Here is a 17,679-nt window from a genome sequence, read left to right on the forward strand (position 1 = left end):
TGTCTGTGTTTGTTTTGTTGTGTTTGTGTTTTAGGTGTTATGTTATGTCAAGGGTCTAGGGTCGAGGTTTTCTAGATCTCCCTCAGCCTTTTGGTGGTTCACTTTCTTCTCATGGTCGGTTTCTGTGTTTTGTCGGGGCTGTGTTTTGTCTGTGTTGTCGTTTTGTTCCTTCGGAGCCTTGCCGCTGGAGGCCTCCTGCTCTTGGATTAGGGTGTGGTTGCTTGGATGTTGTTGCTCGAAAGAGCTAGGTGTGCATATGCTTCGTGTTGACGAAGTAGTCATTTGTTGCACCTTAAGCCTTCCTGACTGCTCATTTGCCGACGGGTGCAGGTCCTTCACGATTAATCCTCCTTCTTCGCAACTCCCGGATCGTTCGTAGTCGTAAGGATCGTGGTGGCTTGTGGTTATCTAGCTGAGGGTCGGGGTGTGCGCCAGTCTATTCAGGTGGTGGTCATGCAGGTTGATTTGGTGGCTTGTTTTGATTTGTTTGTGTTCGAGCTGGTTCGCTTTGCGCTACTGTTCTGCCTTTTCTCTGTCTTTGGATTTTGGTATCGGGTTATTGGTGGGTCGAGTTTTTGGACAGGTTAAGGTGTCTGCTCTGGTGGTTTGAGGGGTGCCTTTTTGACTTGTGTCAGGAGTCTTGTGGGCCGATCGCTTTTGATTCGAGGTCAGGAGCAAGTTTGTGACTCAGATCCTTTTAGGTTGATTGTGATGTCTCCACCGATAGACCGGAACTTGAGTGGTGGTCGAAGCTGAATGGAATAAAAAAATAAATGAAAAAACCACATGTATATAAATGAAATTAAATAAATCAAAAATGAAATAAATGAAGGAAAGGCACGTGAGTCTTGAACTTCAAATTCTGGAAAAAGAAAGGGAAAAAGAAAAGCAAAACATCTTCATCTTCAACCTCTTTATCCCATAATCTCATTAAATTAAAAGCAAAAAATCAGAACTAATATCCATTTTCCCCTTTTCTCTGCTCCATCTCTCAAATAACAACAACCATTTTTCTTCTTTATGAGCAACAACAACAACACTCATATACATGTTGAATCCTTCATCATTCATCTCTAAACCAGTAAACCACCATATCTATTATTTCAAACAAAAGAGTAGTAACACACAACTATTGTTTAACCCATCATAAGTCCATCCCAAAAAACCATCTTATTATCTCACCTCAAAAACAAAAACACAAAATATATGTTTGATAAGATAGGTTTTAAGGACTAATTTAATGTATATACTCTTTAAAAGATAAGTTTTTATTCTTTCAAAAAATAAAGGGGTAATAATTACTTTGGTCCCTGAAATTGTAATGAGTAGTCAAAATAGTCATTCAATATATCAAAACTTCAAAGTAGTCCCTGATTGTGCATTTTGTTAGTCAAAATAGTCCTTAATGTTAAAATATTTCATTAATATTGTCAGATTAGTCCTCCAATATACATATTTATTCTCATATTAGTCCTTATAAGTACATGTTTATTGTCATTTTAGTCCCTATATGCAAATAATTATTGTGAACATTGAGAGGTTATTTTAGTGTCAAGAACTATTTTGACTAACAGAATGCACAATTAGGGACTATTTTGAAATTTTGATACAATGAAGGACTAAAATGACTAATCATTACATGTTCCGGGACTACAGTGACTATTACCCAAAAATAAAAGATAAGTTTTTATTTTTTTTTTTGAAACCAGAAGATAAGTTTTTATAAAATTTGTGTAATTCGAAAATTGAAAATAAATATTTCATTAAAAAAAAAAACTCACATGGAGAACCAAAACTTTGGGATCCGGATCCAAAAACTTCATTTACACGTTTGCTTACTACCAAAAAAAAAAACTTCATTTACACGTCGTTAACCCATTTACACACCTTTAACGGGGTGAAGATCCTCTCCATTTTAAGTTCTCCACACCCTTTAACGGTTCATAATCCTAATTGTTGATGCGCTATGCACAATTGGGTTGTGCGAAGAACAAGAAGAAATGGGGCGACGGAGGAAGAGAATTTCAGAAGCACCACCACCACCAGCGGTGGATAAGATCAGCAGCTTACCCGACGCGATTCTGAGTCAGATTCTGTCTCGTATCCCTACCAAAGAGGCAGTTGCCACAAGCATTCTCTCAAAGAGATGGATTCATCTCTGGAAATTCATCGACGGTATCGATTTCACCGACATCACACTGGATGATACTGATTCTACTTACAGTTTCAATGATTCTATGTCCTCCATTTTACTCTCTCGTGAAGCTGCTGGCTCTCTTTTCCTTAACAGATTCAACCTCCAAATTGAATACGGTAACACTGATCTTGCCTTTCATTTCGGCATTCACAATGTCAACAAATGGATTAACCTCATTGCTCAACGCAAACTCAAGTATCTTCGTCTCCACATCAGTGTTGATGGCCTCCACATCAGTGACATACCCAAATTGCCTGTTAGTATTCTCACATGTAGAACACTTGTAACTCTCGACCTCGGTTTGTTCTATGTGAAGGGTTTTGATTTTTCTTGTATTGGATTTGGATTTCCATCACTCAATGTCCTTCATCTGAATGATATGATCTTCCATGAACTTCGAGATTTTTTGTCGCTTTTAGCTGGATGTCCAATTCTTGAGCATATACGAGTGATGGATATATACTTCCATGGTGTGGAAGATTCCATTGAAGAGTTTAAAAGCTTAAGCTTACCCAAATTGACGAGTGCTGATGTCACTCATTGGTGGTCTTCATATTTTCCGGTGAAAGCACTATCTAATTTAGAGGATCTGTGTACAGATACATTCATGATTTACCCAAAAGACAGCAAAGTCTACGAGGTCCGTTTTATTTTGAATATAATGCATTGCTACCTCAGTCTATATAATATTGAAATTTCATATTGAAGGTGTGTTGGTGTCCAATATAGCACAATTGATTACATTCAATTATTCTGTTTTCTACAATTTGATTATGTGTTGGTCAATTGAATACATTCACTGATGAAATGGAATAGAATGGGATGGAAAACAAAGCAAAATTTTGATAAATCTGCAATGCCCCTTTTGTTGTTGTGAATTTTTGCCCCAATTTGATACCGTGTCTTTCTACATAATTCAGGCGAATCAGCTACCCCCTTACGATGATATGAATCAGCTACCCCCTTACGATGATATTCCCATCTTTCATAATTTGACCCACTTGGAGCTCTACAATAATTGGGATTTGGTAGCACAAGTGCTCCAATACTGCCCTAAGCTTCAAAATCTCAAACTTTGCCAGGTTTGTTAAGTCTAAGAATCATATTTGGTTTATCTTTTCGTAACACGCCTTTATCTTTAGCCTTATTTTATGTGTACTATTAATAGGAATCATACGAGACGACGGGGAATGAAGAAGATGATCAAGAAAATTGGGTGGAACCAGAACTTGTTCCACAATGCCTCTCATCATACCTTAGAACTTGCACCATTCATGACTTTTCAGGCCTACAAAGTGAGTTTATGTTAGCAGAATATATTTTGAAGAATGCAAGAATTTTACAAACCATGGAAATCTGGAACAAATGGGATCAACGTGAAATCGAAAGAAAATTGTCCACTTGCCCAAAGGCCTCTGCAACATGTCAACTTTTATTTCATTGATAATATATAGACCGTGTAAATAGGAGTTTGTTCGTTTCATTAGCTTCTAGTTGGTGGTTTGACCTTTGAGCTATTATGAACTTATGACTTTGTCTCGCTGCACAACTAAAGGAAAAATTATCTTTAAATGATTTAGTTAGTACTCATCGACACTGCCTGTTTATTTATATTTATTTATTTAACTTGCTTATGATTTCAATTAGATCAAGGCTTATCCATTTTATGGGCACTTGTATGTTAAATTCAGATTTGATACTAAAGTAGTTGTCTTCTCAAAGGAATCCTTGTCTGTATTTTTCAAATTTTTAGCTATAGTAGACGATATTCATATATTAATTTTCAATGGAGCATTAAATATATGATAGTTTGTATATGAATGGTATGCAGAACAACTTCAGTTTTCTCTTATATAGCATATTTTGGTACTGTTTGTTTATGGGTTTTCTGCTTTCCCAATCGGTTGTTTGTTGTTTCTTAGTTCTGGACCCCAATTATATTTGAGTTGAAGCATCTGTTGTACTCTCGTTTTAGTATAGAACTTCTTTGTTGTTATATATGTGTGCGTGCGTGCGCCTGTGCTGGGTAGCTAATGTATAATAATGAGAAAGATTGTAATTTTAGTGATTGCAAATGCTCCCAATGTGATGAATGTGGATCCACCCCTGTTTGTAGTTAAGTGCGATAGAGTAGATACATCAGTTTGTGGAGCGTTATTACTCTTTCTCGTTTTGGCGTTGTAATTTGTTTCATTACATAGTTTCATTCACGCCAAAGCTTTATTTACCCTTTTCATTCACGCCCCTTTTCGACATAGAAGCCCTAATTGTAATTGTAGAGGCGCTGCACACTGTCCAATTGAGGGAAGAAGAAGCAATGTGTCGACGAAGGAGAATTTCCGAAGCAACACCACCACCACCACCAGCGGCGGATAAGATCAGCAGTTTACCGGACGCGATTCTGAGTCAGATTTTGTCTCGTCTCCCTACCAAAGAGGCAGTTGCCACAAGCATTCTCTCAGAGATGGACTCATCTCTGGAAATTTACCGACGGTATCAACTTCTCCGGCATCATCACAGTGAATAACATTGAATCTAATTACAGTTTAAATGAGTCTATATACTCGATTTTGGTCTCTCGCGATGCCGCTGGCTCTCATTTCATCGATAGTTTTAGTCTCGAAATTGAATATGGTAGTTATGATCTAGCCTTACGTTTTGGCATTCACAACGTCAACAAATGGATTAACTTCATTGTTCAACGCAAACTCAAGCATCTTCGTCTCCACGTCAGTGTGAATAGCCTTGACGACGACGATGATGATGATGATGGCATACCCAAATTGCCTGTTGGTATTCTCACATGTACAACACTTGTAAGTCTCGACCTCGGTTGGTTCCTTGTGAAGCCTTTTGATTATTTTTTCTATTGGATTTGGATTTCCATCACTCATTTGGACACTGTGATCTTTGATGAACTTCAAGATTTTTTGTTGCTTTTAGCTGGATGTCCAAATCTTGAGCATCTACGAGTTGTGGGTATATACTTCCATGATGAGGAAGCAGATTCGCTATTCATTAGAGAGTTTAAAAGCTTTAGCTTACCCAAATTGATTAGTGCACATATCACTCATTGTTTGTCTTCATATTTTCCGGTGAAAGCACTATCTAATTTGAAGTCTCTGTGGATAGATACATTCACGTTTCGCACGAAAGATCACGAATTCTACGAGGTCCATTTTATTTACTTTGAGTATCATGCATTGCTACCTCAATCTATGTAGTACTGTCTGTGTCCAATATAACACAATTGATTACATTCAAAATTTTGATTACATTCAATAATTCTGTTTTCTCCAATTTGATTATGTGTCAGTCAATTGTATTGACCACCAAACGCTGAAGGAATGGGATGGAAAACAAAGCAAAAATGTGATTAATCTGCATGTTTTTTCTTTTTGTGAATTTTGCCCCAATTTGATAGTGTGTCTATCTACATAATTCAGGCGAATCAGCTGCAACGCCGTTACAATGATATTCCTATCTTTCATAATTTGTCCTGATTGGAGCTTTACCGTAATTGGGAGGTGGTACCGCATATGCTCCAACACTGCCCTAAGCTTCAACATCTCGAACTTTACAAGGTTTGTTAAGTCCAAGAAGTAAGAAAGAACCATATTCGGTTTATCTTTTCTTAACACACCTTAACTTTAGTTATGTGCACTATTAATAGGAAAAAGATGATGAAGAAAATTGGGTGGAACCAGAGCTTGTTCCTCAATGCCTGTCATCATACCTTAGAACTTGCACTATTCATGACTTTTCAGGCCTAAAAAGTGAGCTAATGTTAGCAAAATATATTTTGAAGAATGCAAGAATTTTACAAATCATGGAAATCTGGAACCAAAGGGGGCAACCTAAATTAGAAAGATCATTGTCCACATGCCCAAGGGCCTCTGCAACATGTCAACTTTTATTTCATTGATAGCATATTGACTGTGTAAATAGTAGTTTCTCTATCCTACTTGCTGTTTCATTAGCTTCTATTTGGTTGTTTGAACTATGGGCTATTATGAATGTCATAACTTTGACTCGCTGCATAATTGAAGGAAAATTTATCTTTAAATGCTCCTGCTGTGATGAATGTGGATCCACCATTGTTTGTAATTAAGTGCTATAGAGTTGATACATTACTTTGCAGAGCCTTGCTCTTTTTAATTTTGGTAGTACTTTAACCGAGACTTACATGAAACCTCTTCATAAAATTCTTTGAAAAGCTAAAAAACTTCAAACATGAGTAACATTTTGACAGTTAGGAATGTACATATTTGGTGTTGAACAATGCTAATTTAATTTTAAACTCATTTTAGATTTTATATGTTGACACCCTTTACAGCTAAGTTAAAGAATAGTGATAGTGAAAGTGAAACGAATTTGTTCGTGCTTTGCTTAACATATATGCTTTTGTATTATTCAAAGCAACGTACTGGTCTCTTTTTGACCAATATACAGATTATACTCTAGAAAGTAAGAAGTTATGGTTAGTGGATAGTTATTTGAAAATTTAAAACTCTTCTACTCTCTTGATTCTCTAAATAAAATTATTGATTGAGATGCTACAAAAACAGTCAGGATTCACTCCTTGTCTGTGTAGATTTAATAATATTCTACTTTATGTTTGGTAACTCTGCTCAAAAACTCAATTTGAGACTCCATTCCCTGTATTATGATGCGTCGCTAAAACTTTCTTCCCTCATGTTTTGATACATACAGGCAATATTTAATTGTCTTTGTTTTAGTAATTTTTGTCTCTTACATGCTCCATCATGTTGATTCTTAATTTGATTGTACCTTCAACAAATTTGTGTTGAAGGTAGGTGCATGTTGATGAGGCTGTGTGTTTACAAGCCAAATTCAAATGTGCTACTTTAATTTGTTAAACTAAGCATGCTATCTGGTAGATGTTATCAACAAGTTAATATTATCCTGCTTTGTTGGATGAACAATTTCATATGCCTGAAATCTTAATATTAGACTTTTAGAAGCCCTGTTTTTGGTATCATTTAACACATGTCAACTCAAAACACATGCCACCTAATAATCATACTTCTCAAAGATTCTATTTTTTAGCTACTTTTGGCTCAAAACACAAATAATAAACTATAGGTTGGAATTCCTTTCATTTTGATTTTCAAAACAGTAAAAAACAAGAGGCACAAAGCTAAAGCCAACATCCTTACACATACACCAACAAAGAAGTCAACGCGGCAGGCTATGAGACAAAAAGACTTCCCACTTCAGCACAAAATTTTCTCACTTTTTATCTTCATATCCCAATACTTCTATTTCTATGCTTCTCTTCATCTGTACAAACCTGTAGAAGAAAACGACCTAGGCTGTATGAGTTGGAGGATTTGAAATTCAAAATTTACCTCCATTTTGGTTTTCATTTCAGGTTGTATTTCTTTCTTCTCTCTTTTTCATTCCATTACTCATATTCATAAACCCTTTCTACTTCAAAATCACAACCATCTCTCCTTCCTTCATCCTTAATCTTCTTCTTACTTTTTGTTTTTCCCTAACTGATTCAAAATTTAAGTTGTGGTATGATGATTTGTTTTTCTTTTGCAGGATACAAACTTCCGTGTTTTAATCTGAGACTTCAAAAGGTATACATTCTAAATCTAACATTGTTTTTTCCTTCTTACTCTTTGTTATTTTGATTATTGGAAGTTCTTTGTTTAAATTTCAATTTGATACGATAACCATTTGCATGTTTGATTTAGAAAAAATTTCAATTTAGTAACCATATACATGTTCGATTTAGAATTTCTTCATTTCATTTTGTTATTGCTCCTATTCCTTCAAAGATAATGTTTTTGTGTTTTTGTTATAATTAGTAACTGCTCATGAAAAGTTTGTGTGTTTTTTTGAGCGCTTCAGTACAGATTTTATAGTTCTAAGAAGTAGCTTGACATGGTTTACCCTCAATATGATGATTTTTGTTGCAAGCACAAGGTTGGTAATTCTCTTCACTCTCTAGATTTTCATGTCTCTGAACTTGACTTTGAAATTTGAGATGAGATTTATTATTGAAAATAGATCTAATCCACTATCCTTTATTGACTAGAGTTACCAAGTCATCTATTTCTTGTGAGACCAGAAAATTGACCTTGTGGTGGAGATTTCATTGCAACTGTGTTACTTTCTCAAGTCTGATGAGGGGTAAGATAACTCTAGCCCAAATATTTTCATATCTTGGAACATTTTTGTTACTTTACTTTTTGTGTTATGGTTATTGTTATGGTCTTATCGGTTTTCTTTAATCACATCAATTACTGAGATCAGTATAGAAAATTTGACACAATGCATTAGAAATATCTCACATCACAGTCAATAGGAGGAAGGGTTTATTTTTCTAACAAATATTTAATGTGATTTGCTTACAATCCTAGACGTAACATTCCCAAGAATGATGGGATAATCCAAATTAACACAAGAATCTGAATCTGATTAGGCCACAAATACAAGAATAAGTAGTAATTTTAAGAGTGATATTATTTAGATCTAACATAAACATTGTAGTAACATTGATGACCATTATGGAGTTTATATTATCTTTTTGGTTTAGATCTCTGATGTGACTTTTTTAGTGAGAATATTCAGTGCTTATGGGGCAGGCTTTGTAGGGTGAACACAAAAATTCCATTAGTTTATAATGCAATGCATTAGATATATATCTGTCACATGACAATTGCTCTGTGAGTTTAGAAACATATCTCTCATGCACTGTGTGAACCAAGAATTTGAGTATGACAAAAAGAATATTATTATTATTATTATTATTATTATTATTATTATTATTATTATTATTATTATTATTATTATTATTATTATTATTATTATTATTATCTTTAAATGATTTAGTTAGTACTCATCGACACTGCCTGTTTATTTATATTTATTTATTTAACTTGCTTATGATTTCAATTAGATCAAGGCTTATCCATTTTATGGGCACTTGTATGTTAAATTCAGATTTGATACTAAAGTAGTTGTCTTCTCAAAGGAATCCTTGTCTGTATTTTTCAAATTTTTAGCTATAGTAGACGATATTCATATATTAATTTTCAATGGAGCATTAAATATATGATAGTTTGTATATGAATGGTATGCAGAACAACTTCAGTTTTCTCTTATATAGCATATTTTGGTACTGTTTGTTTATGGGTTTTCTGCTTTCCCAATCGGTTGTTTGTTGTTTCTTAGTTCTGGACCCCAATTATATTTGAGTTGAAGCATCTGTTGTACTCTCGTTTTAGTATAGAACTTCTTTGTTGTTATATATGTGTGCGTGCGTGCGCCTGTGCTGGGTAGCTAATGTATAATAATGAGAAAGATTGTAATTTTAGTGATTGCAAATGCTCCCAATGTGATGAATGTGGATCCACCCCTGTTTGTAGTTAAGTGCGATAGAGTAGATACATCAGTTTGTGGAGCGTTATTACTCTTTCTCGTTTTGGCGTTGTAATTTGTTTCATTACATAGTTTCATTCACGCCAAAGCTTTATTTACCCTTTTCATTCACGCCCCTTTTCGACATAGAAGCCCTAATTGTAATTGTAGAGGCGCTGCACACTGTCCAATTGAGGGAAGAAGAAGCAATGTGTCGACGAAGGAGAATTTCCGAAGCAACACCACCACCACCACCAGCGGCGGATAAGATCAGCAGTTTACCGGACGCGATTCTGAGACAGATTTTGTCTCGTCTCCCTACCAAAGAGGCAGTTGCCACAAGCATTCTCTCAGAGATGGACTCATCTCTGGAAATTTACCGACGGTATCAACTTCTCCGGCATCATCACAGTGAATAACATTGAATCTAATTACAGTTTAAATGAGTCTATATACTCGATTTTGGTCTCTCGCGATGCCGCTGGCTCTCATTTCATCGATAGTTTTAGTCTCGAAATTGAATATGGTAGTTATGATCTAGCCTTACGTTTTGGCATTCACAACGTCAACAAATGGATTAACTTCATTGTTCAACGCAAACTCAAGCATCTTCGTCTCCACGTCAGTGTGAATAGCCTTGACGACGACGATGATGATGATGATGGCATACCCAAATTGCCTGTTGGTATTCTCACATGTACAACACTTGTAAGTCTCGACCTCGGTTGGTTCCTTGTGAAGCCTTTTGATTATTTTTTCTATTGGATTTGGATTTCCATCACTCATTTGGACACTGTGATCTTTGATGAACTTCAAGATTTTTTGTTGCTTTTAGCTGGATGTCCAAATCTTGAGCATCTACGAGTTGTGGGTATATACTTCCATGATGAGGAAGCAGATTCGCTATTCATTAGAGAGTTTAAAAGCTTTAGCTTACCCAAATTGATTAGTGCACATATCACTCATTGTTTGTCTTCATATTTTCCGGTGAAAGCACTATCTAATTTGAAGTCTCTGTGGATAGATACATTCACGTTTCGCACGAAAGATCACGAATTCTACGAGGTCCATTTTATTTACTTTGAGTATCATGCATTGCTACCTCAATCTATGTAGTACTGTCTGTGTCCAATATAACACAATTGATTACATTCAAAATTTTGATTACATTCAATAATTCTGTTTTCTCCAATTTGATTATGTGTCAGTCAATTGTATTGACCACCAAACGCTGAAGGAATGGGATGGAAAACAAAGCAAAAATGTGATTAATCTGCATGTTTTTTCTTTTTGTGAATTTTGCCCCAATTTGATAGTGTGTCTATCTACATAATTCAGGCGAATCAGCTGCAACGCCGTTACAATGATATTCCTATCTTTCATAATTTGTCCTGATTGGAGCTTTACCGTAATTGGGAGGTGGTACCGCATATGCTCCAACACTGCCCTAAGCTTCAACATCTCGAACTTTACAAGGTTTGTTAAGTCCAAGAAGTAAGAAAGAACCATATTCGGTTTATCTTTTCTTAACACACCTTAACTTTAGTTATGTGCACTATTAATAGGAAAAAGATGATGAAGAAAATTGGGTGGAACCAGAGCTTGTTCCTCAATGCCTGTCATCATACCTTAGAACTTGCACTATTCATGACTTTTCAGGCCTAAAAAGTGAGCTAATGTTAGCAAAATATATTTTGAAGAATGCAAGAATTTTACAAATCATGGAAATCTGGAACCAAAGGGGGCAACCTAAATTAGAAAGATCATTGTCCACATGCCCAAGGGCCTCTGCAACATGTCAACTTTTATTTCATTGATAGCATATTGACTGTGTAAATAGTAGTTTCTCTATCCTACTTGCTGTTTCATTAGCTTCTATTTGGTTGTTTGAACTATGGGCTATTATGAATGTCATAACTTTGACTCGCTGCATAATTGAAGGAAAATTTATCTTTAAATGCTCCTGCTGTGATGAATGTGGATCCACCATTGTTTGTAATTAAGTGCTATAGAGTTGATACATTACTTTGCAGAGCCTTGCTCTTTTTAATTTTGGTAGTACTTTAACCGAGACTTACATGAAACCTCTTCATAAAATTCTTTGAAAAGCTAAAAAACTTCAAACATGAGTAACATTTTGACAGTTAGGAATGTACATATTTGGTGTTGAACAATGCTAATTTAATTTTAAACTCATTTTAGATTTTATATGTTGACACCCTTTACAGCTAAGTTAAAGAATAGTGATAGTGAAAGTGAAACGAATTTGTTCGTGCTTTGCTTAACATATATGCTTTTGTATTATTCAAAGCAACGTACTGGTCTCTTTTTGACCAATATACAGATTATACTCTAGAAAGTAAGAAGTTATGGTTAGTGGATAGTTATTTGAAAATTTAAAACTCTTCTACTCTCTTGATTCTCTAAATAAAATTATTGATTGAGATGCTACAAAAACAGTCAGGATTCACTCCTTGTCTGTGTAGATTTAATAATATTCTACTTTATGTTTGGTAACTCTGCTCAAAAACTCAATTTGAGACTCCATTCCCTGTATTATGATGCGTCGCTAAAACTTTCTTCCCTCATGTTTTGATACATACAGGCAATATTTAATTGTCTTTGTTTTAGTAATTTTTGTCTCTTACATGCTCCATCATGTTGATTCTTAATTTGATTGTACCTTCAACAAATTTGTGTTGAAGGTAGGTGCATGTTGATGAGGCTGTGTGTTTACAAGCCAAATTCAAATGTGCTACTTTAATTTGTTAAACTAAGCATGCTATCTGGTAGATGTTATCAACAAGTTAATATTATCCTGCTTTGTTGGATGAACAATTTCATATGCCTGAAATCTTAATATTAGACTTTTAGAAGCCCTGTTTTTGGTATCATTTAACACATGTCAACTCAAAACACATGCCACCTAATAATCATACTTCTCAAAGATTCTATTTTTTAGCTACTTTTGGCTCAAAACACAAATAATAAACTATAGGTTGGAATTCCTTTCATTTTGATTTTCAAAACAGTAAAAAACAAGAGGCACAAAGCTAAAGCCAACATCCTTACACATACACCAACAAAGAAGTCAACGCGGCAGGCTATGAGACAAAAAGACTTCCCACTTCAGCACAAAATTTTCTCACTTTTTATCTTCATATCCCAATACTTCTATTTCTATGCTTCTCTTCATCTGTACAAACCTGTAGAAGAAAACGACCTAGGCTGTATGAGTTGGAGGATTTGAAATTCAAAATTTACCTCCATTTTGGTTTTCATTTCAGGTTGTATTTCTTTCTTCTCTCTTTTTCATTCCATTACTCATATTCATAAACCCTTTCTACTTCAAAATCACAACCATCTCTCCTTCCTTCATCCTTAATCTTCTTCTTACTTTTTGTTTTTCCCTAACTGATTCAAAATTTAAGTTGTGGTATGATGATTTGTTTTTCTTTTGCAGGATACAAACTTCCGTGTTTTAATCTGAGACTTCAAAAGGTATACATTCTAAATCTAACATTGTTTTTTCCTTCTTACTCTTTGTTATTTTGATTATTGGAAGTTCTTTGTTTAAATTTCAATTTGATACGATAACCATTTGCATGTTTGATTTAGAAAAAATTTCAATTTAGTAACCATATACATGTTCGATTTAGAATTTCTTCATTTCATTTTGTTATTGCTCCTATTCCTTCAAAGATAATGTTTTTGTGTTTTTGTTATAATTAGTAACTGCTCATGAAAAGTTTGTGTGTTTTTTTGAGCGCTTCAGTACAGATTTTATAGTTCTAAGAAGTAGCTTGACATGGTTTACCCTCAATATGATGATTTTTGTTGCAAGCACAAGGTTGGTAATTCTCTTCACTCTCTAGATTTTCATGTCTCTGAACTTGACTTTGAAATTTGAGATGAGATTTATTATTGAAAATAGATCTAATCCACTATCCTTTATTGACTAGAGTTACCAAGTCATCTATTTCTTGTGAGACCAGAAAATTGACCTTGTGGTGGAGATTTCATTGCAACTGTGTTACTTTCTCAAGTCTGATGAGGGGTAAGATAACTCTAGCCCAAATATTTTCATATCTTGGAACATTTTTGTTACTTTACTTTTTGTGTTATGGTTATTGTTATGGTCTTATCGGTTTTCTTTAATCACATCAATTACTGAGATCAGTATAGAAAATTTGACACAATGCATTAGAAATATCTCACATCACAGTCAATAGGAGGAAGGGTTTATTTTTCTAACAAATATTTAATGTGATTTGCTTACAATCCTAGACGTAACATTCCCAAGAATGATGGGATAATCCAAATTAACACAAGAATCTGAATCTGATTAGGCCACAAATACAAGAATAAGTAGTAATTTTAAGAGTGATATTATTTAGATCTAACATAAACATTGTAGTAACATTGATGACCATTATGGAGTTTATATTATCTTTTTGGTTTAGATCTCTGATGTGACTTTTTTAGTGAGAATATTCAGTGCTTATGGGGCAGGCTTTGTAGGGTGAACACAAAAATTCCATTAGTTTATAATGCAATGCATTAGATATATATCTGTCACATGACAATTGCTCTGTGAGTTTAGAAACATATCTCTCATGCACTGTGTGAACCAAGAATTTGAGTATGACAAAAAGAATATTATTATTATTATTATTATTATTATTATTATTATTATTATTATTATTATTATTATTATTATTATTATTATTATTATTATTATTATTATTATTATTATTATTATTATTATTATTATTATTATTATTATTATTATTATTATTATTATTATTTCTGAAAGCTATGAATCATCATGTATTGTTTTCAAAGAAGAAAGAACTCATATATTTGACTCTACAACTCAATTAATGTGTCATTGAAATATCCGTTTGATTGAACTTCTTGTGGGATTCTCTCTATTTTTTTTCGTTTATATTACATTTCTAACAATGTTTTTTGGTATCAGCTTTGGGGTTATTAGTGGCTGGTCTTGAGGAGTAGCTGGAGTAGCTCTATGAGGTAAACATCTCTATGCCTCATCTTTGGTCATGAATGTAGAATCTAAAACTTGCATGTTCATTTTGCACATGGGAATGTACAATTCATTTTATGTTTCTTTTATTTTATTGTTGTTGGTGGTAAGAACTAAGTATAGTTTTTATCAACTCATAGCAATTACCACTCATAACAACTCATTTTATTTCATTTTTTCCTCAATCTTTGATAATCTTAGTAGTCACATTACAACTCATAGCAATTCGATGGAATGTTATTCCCATTACACTACTTTTTGTGGAACATTGTAAGAGGAATCAATGGGGAAAGTTGAGGTGATACAACTTCCCAATGTCCATGTTTCTTCAAAGACATATTTTGTACCTCAGAAATCCTTTAGAAGGGAAGCAAAAAATGTTTATTATTGTATTCATTGGTATACCGATAAAAAGATATTTACGCATGTGGGAGAAGCCTATTCAGGTTGAGCACAAAATTCAAGCTCCTTAAGTTGGGGTCGCCATCTCTCTAATATTGAACAGGCTGAAAGCTATCTTCAGGAATTTATAATTTGGGTGTAAGAAGGTATAAATTGTAAATATTCATAATTTTATGAAAATATTAGAAGTTAGAGGATTATGCTGTGGTGTATGAGAAACAACAATTATATAAGGTTGTTGGTATCATTATATTCAAGGTTTTATGCAAACAATATGTATATTATGACAGTATATTTATAATTAATTTTCTCCCCGTGCATTGCACGGGTGTAATTACTAGTTTCATAACAACCCAAACTTTGAAGGGATAAAATAATGGAAGTCATTGCAAGTTGTATTCAGTATACAAACTATGCAGGTATTGCAGTATTACATTTTCCTAGCTTCTTTTTTTTACAGTTTTTTTTTTTTTTGAAAGATACCTGTTCCTAGCTTATTCCATGATATAATGTTACCCTCTAACATTTTTTCAATTTAAAAGGACAAATGGATGCTTAATTTCACAAATTAATTATAAAATCATTTTTTTACTCGATTTCTTATTTAAGTTATGGAATACAATATTCATACTTCATATATTAAATCCCAATGGGGCACTAAATATATCATATTTCGTATATGAATGGTCTGCATAACAATTTAAATTTGTGTTTTCTTAGATAGCATATTTTGGTAATGTTTGTTGTTTCTATTTATATTTGAGTTAAAGTATCCCTTATACTCTCATTTTAGTATAGAATCTCTTTGCTGTTATATGTGTATGTGTGCTGGGCAGCTAATGCTATATAATAATGATTAATGAGAAATATTGCAATCTTAGTGGGTTAATGTTATGAACGTGGATCCACCCGTGTTTGTAATTAAGTGCTAGAGTTGATACATCCATCAGTTTGTGGTGCCTTGCTCTTTTTAATTTTAGTTTTGTAATTTGTTTCATTACATGCTAGGTTTTGGGAAATGCTAACAGATATCTTAAGGACATTTGTTAACAAATTCCCTTAAAATACCTGTTAGAATTAATGATAAGATAAAATGCATTGACTTCAAATAAAGTGGCATTTGAAGAGAGGTTGGGGCTAGTGACATTGACTTTATATCATCTTACAGTGAGCAACTTTTAAAGGTTGTTAGATTATGAAGTATATAGATGTTATTATAAGTTGTGTTTGTGTCATTTTTTTTTTCTCTTGTCTTCTCCCTACTCTCTTTAACCATGGTTCTTTCTAAATTTCTTTTAGATTTTTGCTTCAGTTGGATCCATGTGATTCCGTTTTTACTTGCTTTGTCGGTGCATCTGTTCCTTTCGTGCCCTTCTATCCTTCCGGTGTGGTATCAAGTCTCTAGGTGGTTGGGTTGGGAGTATGTGATCCCTATAGGTCTAGCCCAACAATTCCTTTCCTTTACGGGTTTAGGTAGGGGGAAATGTGTTAGAATAGGTTTACTTCTTGTTCGGCATGTTATTTGTGTGGGGGTGCATTGCCTCTTCCTTTCCGGCATGGCTTACTGGCTTTCTCCTTGCGCTTTTTCCTTGTAGGGTGCGCCGTGTGTGGTGGGTCTCCTTTCTTTTCTTGGTGTTTTGTTTTGTTTGGTGGTGCTGCTGGGGTTTTCTTCCTTCCTCGTTTGGGCGGTCTTTTAGTGTATTTGTACATTTTCTATTTTATCTATTTATTATATTTTGCCATTCAAAAAAATAGATGTTTAATTTCGCAGATTAATTTTAAAAACCATTTTTTTCCTCGATTTCTTTTTTTTGCCTTTTTTTTTCTTTCTAAACTTTAATATCTCATCTTATTTTTTTTTTGGGTATTTTTGTTTTTTTTTTATCAAGAAGAAATGATAAAAACAAAACCAAACTACAATCTCAAGCGAACAACTCCAAGAGCATCATCCAGAAGGGAACGATGCAGTTGAGGAGGGCAAAAAATTCAAGACTTTAGAGCATCCGAAGAAGAAGCACCATGCTTAGCAAGCCAATCTGCACACTCGTTACCTTGACGGAGGGTATGATGAAAATGAACAATCTGAAGGTGAGAAAAACACAAGAAGGGGGGTTGAATTGTGTTTTGAAAAATTCTTCGTTTCTCTAAATAACTGAATACACTGATCAGAAGCTAAGTGAGACAGCTTCTGAAGTGATGATCAGAATCTAAATGCAGCGGAATAGAACAGAGAGAGAGAAGAAGAACGACACAAAGCAATTATACTGGTTCCTTCCACAATCCGGAAGTAGTCCAGTCCCCCTTGCACTTCCAAGGAGATTTCACTATGAGTAATATCTGATTACAAATGCTCAAGCACACAAGCAAGAGACTTCCAATGCTCAAGCACACAAGCAAGAGACTTCCTTTGCTCAAGAACACAATCAAGAGACTTCCTGCTCAAGCACAACTGCAAGAGACTTCCTAACTAAACAAAATTACACAGAAAATTGTTTAAGGTTGAACACTTGATATACAATCAGAGGTGCTCACAATACAAATCAGATACAGACTCAATGGACTTAAGAATTTCTAAGATATGACTTTGAGACACAGAAATTCTAAGTGAATGCAGAACAATTTCAGCAGAGGTTTGGTA

At 34.2% G+C, this 17,679-nt stretch overlaps 1 protein-coding gene, 2 long non-coding RNA genes and 2 pseudogenes across 6 annotated transcripts; all 5 read left to right on the top strand.

The window, feature by feature from the left end:
* Nucleotides 1-1,794: 1,794 nt before the first annotated feature.
* LOC146909175 (F-box/FBD/LRR-repeat protein At4g00160-like) lies at nt 1,795-3,870 on the top strand. The gene is made up of 3 exons (XM_085724165.1): nt 1,795-2,837; nt 3,118-3,279; nt 3,366-3,870. The coding sequence occupies exons 1-3, from the start codon at nt 2,001-2,003 to the stop codon at nt 3,639-3,641; spliced, it is 1,275 nt and encodes a 424-aa protein (XP_085580291.1). The 5' UTR covers nt 1,795-2,000; the 3' UTR covers nt 3,642-3,870.
* A 496-nt stretch (nt 3,871-4,366) lies between these two features.
* LOC146909176 (F-box/FBD/LRR-repeat protein At1g78750-like) lies at nt 4,367-6,325 on the top strand (annotated as a pseudogene). The gene is made up of 3 exons (XR_015017972.1): nt 4,367-5,370; nt 5,644-5,781; nt 5,871-6,325. The product of XR_015017972.1 is annotated as an F-box/FBD/LRR-repeat protein At1g78750-like (transcript).
* A 1,343-nt stretch (nt 6,326-7,668) lies between these two features.
* LOC146909177 (uncharacterized) lies at nt 7,669-8,362 on the top strand. The gene is made up of 3 exons (XR_015017974.1): nt 7,669-7,806; nt 8,081-8,155; nt 8,268-8,362. It is a non-coding gene; the product is annotated as an uncharacterized LOC146909177 (long non-coding RNA).
* Nucleotides 8,363-9,682: 1,320 nt separating this feature from the next.
* On the top strand, nt 9,683-11,612 carry LOC146909178 (F-box/FBD/LRR-repeat protein At1g16930-like; annotated as a pseudogene). Its single transcript, XR_015017973.1, has 3 exons — nt 9,683-10,657; nt 10,931-11,068; nt 11,158-11,612. The product of XR_015017973.1 is annotated as an F-box/FBD/LRR-repeat protein At1g16930-like (transcript).
* Nucleotides 11,613-12,590: 978 nt separating this feature from the next.
* Nucleotides 12,591-15,383, top strand: LOC146909179 (uncharacterized). Of its 2 annotated transcripts, XR_015017976.1 has the most exons (5): nt 12,591-12,879; nt 13,056-13,093; nt 13,368-13,442; nt 13,555-13,649; nt 14,574-15,383. It is a non-coding gene; the product is annotated as an uncharacterized LOC146909179 (long non-coding RNA). The 2 variants fall into 2 exon arrangements; XR_015017975.1 differs by lacking the exon at nt 12,591-12,879 and having other exon boundaries at nt 12,956-13,093.
* Nucleotides 15,384-17,679: the final 2,296 nt, after the last annotated feature.

The sequence above is a fragment of the Medicago sativa genome, chromosome 7 (assembly GCF_051527215.1).
Source record: "Medicago sativa cultivar Bolivia chromosome 7, Bolivia_mono, whole genome shotgun sequence".
NCBI classification, from domain to species: domain Eukaryota; kingdom Viridiplantae; phylum Streptophyta; class Magnoliopsida; order Fabales; family Fabaceae; genus Medicago; species Medicago sativa.